The sequence below is a fragment of the Aphelocoma coerulescens genome, chromosome 11, assembly GCF_041296385.1.
Source record: "Aphelocoma coerulescens isolate FSJ_1873_10779 chromosome 11, UR_Acoe_1.0, whole genome shotgun sequence".
NCBI lineage: Eukaryota > Metazoa > Chordata > Aves > Passeriformes > Corvidae > Aphelocoma > Aphelocoma coerulescens.
In genome coordinates this window covers 10,892,954-10,906,180 of record NC_091025.1, presented here as the reverse complement: position 1 = coordinate 10,906,180, position 13,227 = coordinate 10,892,954, and the positions used below count along the sequence as shown (strand labels likewise).

Sequence of the window (13,227 nt, the reverse complement as noted above, 5' to 3'; positions counted from 1 at the left end):
GTTGGCAATTTCCTGATTGTTTAATTTAAAAAACTAAGAAAATCTTTGGTTTAAAGTTTAGATTGCACTCAATAACTTTCAAAATGTCAGTTTTGACATGAAAAATTGGAATCTTGTTGGTGATATAGCCATATTAAAAATATATATTTCAGTATATTCATATTTTCTTCATCCTTTTTTCAGTAAATAGTCTTTAGGATGCAAACTAAGAAAGTTAATACCAAGTGAAGGATTTTTGATTATTAGCTTCATTATGTTTTACAGAGTTTAAACAAAGAAATCAGAAAGTATTCCACCCTAACCCTGTGTCATGATGGGGTGTTAGTTAACCCCCACTTTCCAAACATGTTTCAAAACACCTTTGGTGAAGTTCCAGTTGAAATACTGATTCTAGATATGTTATTTCTTCTAAAATAAGCTAATCAGACGTTAAGATTTCAACATTTTTTTAACTATAAACAAGTTAAGCTTCAGCTCCCTATGTAGATCTCATGTCTTGGATTAGTTCTCCAGAAAAGGTACTTCTGGGAGAGCTTAGGGATGGTTTCCCTTGGATATAGGTGATCCAGGCTGGAGTACTGTCTAGGTAGGATGAGGGCACCAGTGGCATAATGGCTGTTGCAGGTTTTGATCCCAATGGAAGAGTTGCTATTTCTTCAGCTGTGTTTGTTTCCATTGTTCTTTGGGAAGCGTGTCCATTCTCAGGAAGGGCATGGAAAGCTGTTACATACCTCCTTGGAACCATGCACTTTTGGTCAATTTGAGTTTTTACTTTAGAGTTTTTCTGTTCTTTACTGAGCAAGTCAGTTTGATAAAACAGTTTTTTTTCCTTTCTATGGCAACTTTGAAGTTACAGAACTCCCATCTTGTGAGTTCTAATACAACTCCATGTTGTATTAGCTGACTTACAATGCCACTAATGTAGCCAACATTGTAGTTGGATAAAAGACTTGAGTATACCTTGCGAAATTTCACTTTGAGAAACTATATCCAGCCTTTTTCATTCCTTCCATAGTTTCTTTTGGATGGTGTTATATGCTTCGTAGCTCATGTGTATTGTGAATAGTTTCTGGAAAAGTGTTTGGATTGAAAACTTGGCCTTGTTGAAGTCGCTGAAAGTTTCAACGGTTACTTAAGTGGTGTCAGCTTTTAATTGTGATGCTTTCAGCAGCAGAAGTAAATTTGTCATACCTGTCAGTGACATACACTGTTTGGAAAAAAAGAAAAATCAAGATTAATTTATTTATTTGTCCTTGTGTATGTAATCTCATCTTTTCTCTGTGGTTTGTATGATTCAGATAGCTGAGAACACACTGGATCCTCTTGTATATGCTCTGGCAACTAAGAGTGTCATCTTGAAATGACATGGGATTATCCTAATAATCCCATTATTAGAGTAACTACATGCAGTTTGCATGATAATTTCCATGCGGAGGAATTGTTTGAGGGACGAGAATGAAAAAATCCAACCCTACAAGCAAATCTCTGTGTCCCACGTACCTATACCAGCAGGATTTGTGTTCCACAGTAGAGCTCTGTGTTGTAACATTAATAACCCATGTTTGATCAGACCCATATGTGCAAAGTCATTGTGAGTTTTAAGAATGGAAGATGGTGTCTAAAGAAGTTGCTGCTGTTGCTCTTACTCAGAACAGCACCCCCCATGTTAGCAGAGTTGTGCCATTTTACGCAATGTCAGTCTGGGTTTCGGGAATGTATTTGTCTTAGTAAAGTGATCCAAATGCTTTTTTCACCTGGGCCATTGTTTTAAAAGTTACTCTGAAGTTTTGAATAACAGTTCAGTAACACCTTTATTCCAGCATGAATGGAGGGAGAAAATAGCTCCCATATAAAACGTAAAATTTCAGGAATACTGGAGTATGTACGGGTGAGTGTGTGCTTTTGTACCTGGAGGGCAAATGTCCTATCCTCCCCTTCTGACCATACCAGTACATAGGGAAAATGGCCAGACCCATTTTCCTTGTCTTACCCTATGAATTTCCATGTTTCTCCACTGGTCTTTGAACTGCCAGGGATAGGCAACCAAATTAGTACCATCTCGGAAACAGGATTGTTTATAACTTCTCCTCACTCTTAATATGCCTGTGCAGCCTAAGCCACAGATTGACCCCTATTGATCTGATTTGACTACACTTCTGTGGAGTAGACAAACAGTGCAAGAGAATCCAGGGACTCTAATTCACAGTACCTTATTTAGGTTCCTAGGTAATAATTCTTATTTGCATTACCACATTCATCAGCAGAACCCGAGGCTGCCTCTTCCCTTATATGCCTTCCTGTTCCTGACAACGGAACTAAAAGGTATCTGCTCTGAAGAAAGAGTGGTTTAAGTATATTAACACTTGATACTTAGTAGTTGCAAAACTTAACTATTAGAAGGAAGGCTTTTTTTCAAATCAATGGCTCACACATTACTGTAAAATATATCGATTAAAAACAAAGCATAATGTTAGTCATTTAGTCAGTAGAGTGACGCAATACTGAAATAAATTCATCCTTTGACTTTTGCATTAACCTTTTATTGACTGCTTGCATACTCATAATTAACACATACTTTAGCTAGCTTGGTTAATTTTAGCATCATGATCAGTGTCCTCTAATGTAGATGACACCCTGATCATCAAAAATCAGTGCAGCCCAGGGAACCGTAACCAGGCAAGTGTCTGTCTCAGTGAATGTGCACCTGCCCATGGGGATATCAGCCACCTTCCAGGGAAAGCATCATGTGTTGTTATGCAAATAGTCAAACTGCCATGCAAATGTTTGTCATCACTTAGATGAACACTGGTAAATATTAATAAGCAAATTCCATTTGTCAAAAACAGACAAAAAGGTTATGAAAAATCTGAGAACTTTAGAGGGTAGAGGTAGTGAGAATATGCACTTCAACAGTAACTAAAAATGGGCTTTTTTAATTGAAACTGTCAATCAAGTCTTGATTGTTTTAGTAAGAAAGTAAGGACCATGGAGTTTTTTGCATTCTACAAATAAACAATTCTTTCTGTAATATGTTGTTGAACATAAGGTGTTCCAGCTAAACTGCTCTGAAATACATTATGGCAGTTTTCCTGTTCTCCTGCTGCAGATAAAGTATGGAAGGCATCTGTTCTGTATTTCAGAGCTTGTGTGATTTCCACTCTTTACACATCTTTTACATATAATAAACACACGTTAGTTCTATTTTTTTTTGGAGTTGTGACTTAAATAAGTTTTTAATTGATATGGAATATTTTCATTAGCTTAAAATATTGCAAATCTTCGTACTTTCCCACTACCACCACAGCTCAATGTTTACAGTCTTTTTTTGTTTATTTTTGTTTATCAGGAGTTATTTTTTCTAACTCATGTTAACTGTCAGATACAAAGAATTTTAAATAATTATGTACAATCATTTAGGTGTCTTCTATTGTTCTGCTTCAATTTAAAAGCTCTGTTCCTCTGCTACAAATTAAAGACCATTGTAGGAAATATTTCTCCTGTAGAAATTTTTTTCAATCAGTAATATACTCATCTGAAAAGGTCTGGTTTGTGCACCCTAATTCTGAGTGAGAAAGCACATCTTTGACTGTGTTCCAGATTGTGGGAGCTATTCAGGTGAATTGCTTATTGAGCTGCCAGCTGCAGTGGTGACTGCCTAGAACCAGCTCCATACCTTTGAATATGAGAAACTTAATCTGGCTTTGATGTCAGCGGATCTGAGACGGGGATTGTAATTTTGTCAAAATAGGTGATTCACAAATTATAAAAATGTATTCTTCCCTGCTGTTCTTGCTAGTATGGAGCAGAGCAGTAGAAATCCAACAGAAGGATGAAGGCACCATGGGATCACTGAACTTGGAGTGTTAGGCACTGCTTTCCCTTTTTTATATTTTTGCAGCACATCGATGCCTTTCTGTCATCAGACTGGCACAGCAAGTCTGAGAGCCTGACACACTTCCATTCCTCTAATCCCTCCCATGGAATACAGTATGGCTAAAACTTCCCAAGTGCATGGTTGCCTGGAAGTTCAGGCACATGCTTAGTTGTGGGGAAACCTCTCAGTGATGGCTCTGCTGGTAACAAATATAGAAAAGGGAAAGTAGCAAGTAATGGCTCTTGGGCTATCCAGGCACAGCATCACCGTGACTGCTACCACATTTACAGCAACACAAATGCCCAGATGTGAGGGAAAACTGGTTAATCTGTTTGTGTGAGAGAGCAAGGAATAAAAGAACATGAAAGGTAGAAAGAGGGCTCTGAAATGGTGAGGAAGCTAAAGGTTGGTAGATCTTTTCTCTCAGTGAAAACTCTTGTTAATAGCGGATGTGAGAGAAAATGTTTGTTGTTATTATTATTATTATTATTATTATTATTATTATTATTACTATCATTATTAGCTGAGTTTTGCAGATCACATAACATGCCTGCAGTATTTACTGGCTGAGGCTTTGTGATTTGTCATCTGCAATAATCATGGTTAATTTATCCACTTTTAGATGGAAATGCTTAAACTGGAGTGTCTTATACTACACACCAAACTGAGTGTATTATTTTGTGCCGAGACAGAAAATAAAGCAAGATTTTTAAAGCTTTATGGAGTTATGCTGTAATTAGTTTCAGCTTCCCCTGCATATTAATTTTCTCCTGGTCCTTTATATAATTTGGAAAATGTCTTCTGAACATGATGGCACAATCAGTTAAGTACCTCTCAGAACTCACACACTAAACTGCATTTGCTCTAACAACTATTATAAAGCAGCCAGCAAAACAAATCCTCTGTTATTCTGTACAGTGCAGCTTATCAATGCAAACAGTTTAATATTTATGTTAAGAGGATTGTCACAAGTAGCTTCTGTTCCTTTAATTCTTGTTTTAAATAAATAATGAGAACATTTAAACACATTACTCTTCCCAGGGCCCTGAGGTCGGCTAATCTTATTATTTATGAAGTGATGTGCTACATAATAGTACTTAGTGCATGTTAACAGATGCTATTATCAGGGGCTGATGTGGAGAGCTGAAGATATATTGGAATGCTATGTGTTAATACTGTCCTTGTAGTGTAATGTACGATGGATTGAGTGCCCAGGATGCTGGTGCAGCAATTAACCACCCACCAACATGGGTGTAAAGCTGAAGTATGTTTTCTCATGGGGATTACACTGCTATTAATAATTCCCTGGAGAAGAAGACATCTTTCATTTGGCAACAGTCTCTTCCAGAAGGTCAGTGGTGTGGACAAAGAAGTTGCATGTGTCAGTATTCTTGGAGTTCATTCTACTGAAATGAAAGATACATGTGTTTAAAACAACTTTAAATTTCTTACAAAAATTATGAGCTTTATAGAACACAAATTTTAAAAAATGACATTCAATATATGAAAGTGCATTTCTGCAATTTGGTTGTTATCTCTTTAAAGAGCTATGCAGACCTGCAGTATATGCCAAAATTAAGGTAATTCTCAGCATTTTTCTTTGTCTTGCCCTATTGCAAACATTGACTAATTAATCAGCAATGTGCAAGTTGTTTGAGGGAAGGGAAAAGAGAGGGGGAGAAATCCTCCTTGAACTGTGGCAATGTTTTTGATGCAGCATGTATTACAGTCTAATCTTTAGAGATGTGATGGTTGCCACTTATAAAAACTTTCCTCTGCAGGCTGCAGTTCAGTTGAATATTATAATTAGACTTCACTAGTATTGATGAATAATCCATTTAATAAAAAACATTGTAATTTAAACATTTTCTCTGGGGACTAACGTACACTAACCTCTTAATTTAATTTTATTGAAGTTTTGCCCACCTATTCATCATTGGAAGTTGTTATTAACCTCCATTTCCATTTTTCTTTATAGAATTTTCTCTTTTTATATTGCCTTTTTCAGTGCTAAGCAGGTTGATACACTTGTAAATCTCCAGAATCTACAAAGCTAGTCCGGCTTCTTTAATGTTGTTTAATCTATCCCCCCTGACCTTAATGCAGTAAATTCAGTTTAATCTTTCTCAATAATCTAGTAATACATTGGAAACTGGCAAAAATTTAAATCTGATAATGGTTTAATCACATACTTTAAATAACAGCTGAGATAATGAAAAAATAATTCACCATATGAAGGAACACTAACTGAGTTTCTCTGTGATTGGCTTTTTGAGAAATCCCTATAGAAAATACAAAGCCTACAACAGAAATCAACTTCACTGGAAATGTGCAATCCATTTGGTGTCAGAAGATGTTGTATTTCTTTTTTATTATCATCTTTCTCTTTAATGCTCAAATGTATCCTTGCTGAGTATTCAGTTTCTTGATACAGTTTTACTTAAGTAGTTTATCTGCTTACCTTTCTTTTCAGATGCCAGTCAGATGCAGCAGAGAGCTTGCCAGAAGAGCAGAAACCAGAATGCCATCCCTTCTGGACAGATAATGATGAATGTAATATGCCTCTGCCATATGATCTAGAAGAAGTAATTGCTTATCTACAAAATCTTGTTCAATGGATAGAATAACAAGTGACCTTCCATCCTAGAATTATTGATGCTGGTCATCCAGGGAGAAGCTTTGTAGTTATCATAAATCTTTTCAGCTTTATGATTCTTTGTTATTTTATGTGTCAATGCAGATTTTACCAGCCTTTACACAGTAGCTTAGTTACTGTCTCATAATAAAAAAGACCAGCCCCCAAATTTACAGAAGTGTGTGTTTTTTTAAGACCTGAAGTCCAGAACACCAGCCTTAGTTCCCTCCTCCTCTGCTTTAATTCCTATTGACCATCCAGCCCAGGGATATCTGTGTTTCATAGAATGACAGAATGGGTCAGGCTGGAAGGGACCACAGTGGGATTATCTTGTCCAACCACCCAGCTCAGGCAGGGCCATCCCAGAGCACAGGACACAGGATTGTGTCCAGACAGTTCTGGAATATCCCCAGTGAGGGAGACTCCACAGCCTCTGGCCAATCTGTTCAGTGCTTGGGCACTGCAGAGGAAAGAAGTTCTTGCTCATGTCCAGGTAGAGGTTCCTGGGCATCAGTTCCTCCCCATGGCCTCTTGTCCCATTGCTGGGCACCACGGAGCAGAGCCTGGTCCCTGCTCTGACACCTCCTGCAGATACTGACAGACATCAATAACGTCCCTTCTCAGCCATCTCTTCTTGAGGCTCAACAGCCCAATTCAGCCAGTGTTTTGACAGGTTCCCTCGGTATCTAAATGTCAGCCTCCATGAGTGCCTAGAACTGTCTCTGGCCTGGCATGTTTGAGCAACCCAAGGTGTAGCTCACACTTGTGGCAAAGCAAACTGCATGATCTGGGCATCCTAATGAGAGGCCAGCTTGGGGTGAACCTGCTGGAGATCTTCAAAACAGAGCTGTGAATTCTTCATCCAGTAACACAAAGGGGCAGGAGATGGTGGAGGTAGTCCTTTGTGCAGCGGCTCCTTCTTAGACCATTTTTTCAGATGAGGAGTTCTGGAGGAGCATTCTAACATAGATCCCAAGACTTTCTTACTGTTTTGCCTCGTGGCAACTAAGTATACTACTAGGAGAGATTTCTGATGTGAATCTATACCTCCTGGGCTCCCTGGAATTCAGAATTTAGTTCCTAACCATTGCTTTGTTTCTTCATGTTGTGAATCCTATTCTGAGGCCAGGTTTCCTAGTGCATTGCCTAATGAGCTGATGGACCTAAGGCCTTCCATTTGGGTTGTTTGGTCCCCCAACAAACTAGATTTAGATTGTGTGATATTGGGTATTGGAGCATCAAGTGAGATCTATGAGAAAAAAAACAGAAAACTATGAGAAATGAAGCTGTTCGTGATGTTTTGTAGTAACATGCTATAAAAAGAACAATTCTGTGTGGGATGATACAGGGTGCTCCTGAATGAGATAGAGAATTTTGATTTCATAAGTTGCTATTTTAACTGAGCTGGTTGGACTGGTGTCCGACTTTGCCACAGAAAGCAGAAAATCATTACAGCAAAAAAACACTCAGGCTGTGTTATCACTACAAAAGAAGCCAGTAAGATTCAGAGTTTGACGTTGCCACCAAGAAATGAATATGCCTTCTGTGTTAATCTGGTGTTTAAAGTCTCTGCTGAGGCCAGGCTCACCCAGAACACACCAGCTTTCTGTACTGGCAAAGTGCTGTGTCTGTGTATGAGGCTTGTACTCCTGAAAATTGTACTTTTGACAGTATCACGTATGCCAGACCTCCCTGGAACTAAGGAAGCTGTGCCAGTAAAAATTCCATTTTAGCGGTATAAAAATGTGTCCACACCTACCAGCTTTTGCCAGGACAATTATGTCAGGTAAAGATTGTACTTCATAAGACTTTTGGTATAGATGTGCCAGAAAAAGTATAAAGACCTGAATCAAGTGTTTCCGTTGTAGTCCTGGGCTTCTGTGAAAACTTTTAGTTACCCTGTAGAATGGAAAAACTCTCTGAAGAATAAATTATTACTTAAAACAGGTTTTGATAATGTTACCTTGATCCACACATTTGTCTCTTGTGCCACAGATTTCATAACATTTGGAAATACTGTTATGGGCACAACTTTCTCTTTCCTGCACTAGCTAAAGCTGGCTTTACCAGTGGGCAAATAGCACATATCTGGATTAGTGCCACACTAAACACTGTTTGCTTTGGAGATCACTTAGAGAAAAGCTAGCTGAAGATGTGGGAATTCTGCTTTTGAAAAGGCAGTTCTCAGAAGCAGATATTGCTTTGGAAATGAGCAATATGAATTAACAAGCTAATGATGTAACAGTGTTAACACAGTGTTTGAGGGGACTGTTTATTTATGCTGCTACTTTATGATTACTTTGTGTTTAATTAAGCGCTGCTAAAAACCATGGGGATCACAGAATTGAAAGGAATCTGACCACCACAAAGGGTGGAGAAGGCACATCAGTGTTGTAGTTTGTAGCTGAAGTGGAGGCAAAGCTATTAAAAAAATGATTGGCAAAAAATTATTTCCAGCAGTACTAAAAAAAAAAAAAAAAAAAAAAAACCACCACAAAACAAAACAATCCCAAACCTACTAGGAGACTGCTGACAGTAATAATAGAATTTTTAGAATACATGTTCCCAGGTCTTGCCTATGCTTGAAGATTTAAGGTAGTGAATTAGGTGAACTAGTACTAGTCTCAGTGCAGTCAGATAGCACTTATCTATGCCATGGATAGCGATGACATGGACAAATGAACACCTTTGGAATGAATAAAACTGCCAAAATACCAATAATCAAGTGGTTGAGGGCTCTGTGTTGCATTCCAGTCTTGCATCATCTAAATCAGTATAACCTGAGTGAGTTCAGTTGAAATGCAGAAGTATGAAAAGATTTCATATCTCCAAAGCCCACAGGAGTTGATAGCAATAACATGAGTAAGGTGGTGGAACTGTTTGAAGCACATAGTAATGCCAAAGGGTACCCCAAAAGGAGAACACAGTTAAAGGTAAGTATAGATAAAAAACTTGAGAGATCAAGTGTAAATTATTGCTGTGTTTAGATTATGTATTTAAAGCTGACAAATACTTTGAAGTTATTCTTTATTCAATTCAAGTAGTTGTAATTTAGCTTGTTTCAATGATTCTTTAGCAATCCATTTATATTTCAGCATTAGATAATCCATTTCCTTTTTGGATGAGCTGGAAGACAGCCTCTAATGAATGTCCTATGTGTAGCAATTGTTTGCCAAGCCTGGATGCTTTAGAAGCATGAGGACCAAGTTTTTTCAAGGAAGAGGTGAGAGCATAAATTAACTTTTGACATTAAATTCAGTGGTTCTTTTAAAATGGTGAAGTTCACAACTTTGCTTACATTTACTTTTCATCAGCCAGGACTGAATTGAGGTAAAATAGTTCACTTGCACATGTGTATCAGGCTAAATGGATTGCAGAAGATACAGATCTGTTTGCCTGTCTGCACTTGCCTTTAGACAATATTCATCAATTTTACAAAAGCTACTGACTAAACATGGAACCAGTACAAATGAAATGCTCAAGGCAAGGGCTTTCTCTTATAAATCTGATACAGAGTTGGTTTTACACTGATAGAAAGAAAATGTTGGCAGAAAATGAAAAACTTCTATTGTTTCTGTAATTTGAGGGATGAAAGATACAGACTGTTTTTAAGTATTTGATAGAAAACTGCTGTGTTATGCAATGTAATTAGAAATGTTTTTATAATGCTTTGTTCATATCTCTGTATATAAAAATATTTTATCCCATAGGTCCTTTCTTCTGTTAAAAAGGTTATGTAAATAAATACAATTAATCTCAATACAGTAGATTTTAAAGGCGTAATATTTATGTTCTAAGCTTTACATCAGGTTCTGATTATTTAAAGGGTAAATAAGAGTGCTGTGAGTAATCACTGACTGGCAACTGTGCAGGATGGGTAACATGCACCAATAGATATCCAAATCTGTTGTCTTATTATAATTTGAATATGATTTTAGGTTCACTGGTAGTGGTGCAAGATGCCCTATAAAATCATGCTGGACAAATTAATGCAGTGGGGCAGATTCAAGGATTCCATTGATGTAACAGGGCATAAAGAAATTCAGATTGTTAAAATCCATCATGAACGGTGACTGAAATGCTGTAGTGCGCTGAGAGTTGGCATTGCTCCTTTCTCAGTTACAGAACCAGGCCAGGAGCTGATGTCTAAGCTGGGCTGAGAGCAGGGCAAGAGAGACGAGGTGAGATGCACATGAGACCCAAGGGATGTGCTTTCTCAAGGCCACAACTTCATTAACTGAACTCATATGGGAGTCATTGAGCTCAAACTAGTACAGTGCAGGTCAGGATCTATCCCTTAATTGTTACCACCTGGTGCAAAGTTATTGTTGGCTTCCTAAACCCCTTCCTGCCCTTGACAGCCAGTCCTCAGCTTTTTGCTGGCAGCTGACCACTCTCAGCTCACACCAAGATTACATAGCTGGGAAGAGTGGTTGTTCCACTGTAGCAACAGGGATGAGAAACTCTCATCCCCAGCTTCAGCCTCCGCCTCCATCCTTCTGGACCTTCACAAACTGAGTACCTCCAAACATTCTGTTTCCCATTTGAGATTCAAGTTGCTGCAGCTCATCTTCTGTCCTGTTCCACCAGGACAGTGATCTGACACAGGGAAGGGCCAGACAAGAATTCTGTTTGAATGAGGTTCCTCATCAAAAATAGACACCCACTGCACTTCCCATAAGAGTGAAAAGTTCAGCATTACACTCATCTGCCTTTAGAAGGTGAAGCTGCTAGGGAGTGATGAAGGACTCTGGTTAAACCACCAACATTCCTTGTTCTGTAGGACTCCCATCCTGCCCTATTCTGGCTCACCCCACCTGTACAGGCAGAGGCAATCCTGAATAGAACCACTGTTCTCTTTTCTGTCCAAACTGACTCTTCACCTTCAATGGCTGGGCTTGCACCTTCATTTACATTCATCTGTCCTCTTCATCTTAGCCTGAGGGCATTCATTGAACAAGAGAAGATAATTTATACAATTACAAAAAGACTGTACATAGAAAGGCTTCAGAACTGGCTGAATAATGTGTAAAATAAAAGCCAAGAAATAACTGATAAAATTAGCACATTAAAATGCTGATGTTTGGGCATGAGCACTTCACATATGTCATGTGAATTATAGTGTCCCTTCTTGTTGCTTTGGAGATAACATTCATAATCCAAAAGGATGTATTATGCTATGGTTTACATCCTCTAAATCTCTACTGTTTTTACAGGGCTTGTCCATGATGATTAAGAATTTGGTCACAAAAGTTGTTCTCCTCCCCCTCCCTATCGTCAAATACTTGCTTTCATGCCAACACATCTTGGTCTGATTAGTCCCCTTGATTACAGGCTAAAGTAAAAAGTCAGGTGTATAAGATTCCCATTATCCTTTATTCCACTGCTTCTAAGAACAGGTCAGATAGAGTTATTTCAGTGAAAATGTGAACAATCAACTTCTGTTTACCATTAACCTTCAGTTTTCTTTTCTTAAAATCAAATCAGAGCTTGGTAGGCAGTTATTTTCATACATGTCCCTTGATCAGTGGAACAATCTGTCAAAAGCCATTAAAGCCTCTATTAGGTTGAATTGCATTCAAAGTTAAGCTCTCCAATCATTTGAAGGGCTGTGATGATTGTTTTTAATATGGTATACATTGATTTCTCTCTCAGAGTAGCAATGTAACTTTGAAACTAAGTGTGTATGACTTGTCTTTTGCTCTCCAGCATGTCTTGAGAAGCTTTGTTTCTTGTGGAAGATGAATGTCTACATAAAAAAAGGAAAAAACAAATGCAGTGAAATCACCGCTTTATTGTCACAAGTTTTTCATTTTTCCTAGTTCATTGTAACCCTCTAGATGTAACAGATGAAATTGGAAGAAATTTTCCAGGGTCCATTTCCTAACAGCTTCACTGAAAAATTTATCTAATTCTACTGGTATTTTACAAGTGGCTCTTTATCTTGAAATATCAGGATGCTTTACACAGAGAAACTGAGGCAGAGGTCAAAAGTGCAGCTGTAGTCTGAGTGCCAGCACTGGAACGAGTGTTATGTAATCCTCTGTTGCTGGCATATCTCCATTACTTCCAGTTAAATCAGCTCAGTTTACAGATTAAAGATGCTCTCATAGAACTTGTTGTCCTCCAAAGTTATATCTGAAAGTGGAGCTGGAATCTGTTCTACTCATGTCATATTTAGCACAATATTTAATTGCATAACATACAATAATATATATCAATAACATCTCATATAATGGAGATCTTTCAGACCTCCTAAGGTTTGATTAAAACTTTCCAGTGAATCTTTTAGTTACACTCCAAGTCCCTGAGCTCTCAATGGGAAAGATAGATTATACTGGAATTAAATGATTCCATGGAGAATATATGGTATATAATACAATATAATATAATACTATCCCCACTCTTCTAGATCTATTTTACGTATTTCCACTGCAGGCCCCATAAGGTGCTACAGCTGCTGTATTAGGAAACACTTAAGAAAATACCCTGTTGGTATTTGTGCTGTTTTTACCAAGGTGAAGATGAGTTGCTGAAGCTAACTGGAATGCTGGTTATGCACCTGTTAGCACTTTGGTCTGGTACTTATTTGGTAGTCTGGTAGTACTTTACTGAGAGCACTGCTTTACTAGCTATTTTGATGAACGTCCTAAAATAATTTATTATCCAACATCAAAGAATTCCACAAATTTTTCATTGCTGTTCTTTTTCTTCTATT

The 13,227-nt window shown here is 37.9% G+C and overlaps 1 protein-coding gene across 6 annotated transcripts in view; it reads left to right on the top strand.

The window, feature by feature from the left end:
- FTO (FTO alpha-ketoglutarate dependent dioxygenase) overlaps window positions 1-13,227 on the top strand; it is a 330,070-nt gene that overhangs the window by 222,548 nt on the left and 94,295 nt on the right. For 3 of the 6 annotated variants that reach the window (XM_069027336.1, XM_069027331.1, XM_069027332.1), the window contains one exon: window positions 6,348-9,765. The exons of 2 other annotated variants lie outside the window; for them this stretch is intronic. In XM_069027336.1, the coding sequence (XP_068883437.1) occupies window positions 6,348-6,501 (154 nt within the window). In that variant the 3' untranslated portion in view covers window positions 6,502-9,765. Of the gene's footprint in view, window positions 1-6,347; window positions 9,766-13,227 lie in introns of those variants that run through there. One more of the 6 variants, XM_069027334.1, reaches the window with a different exon arrangement.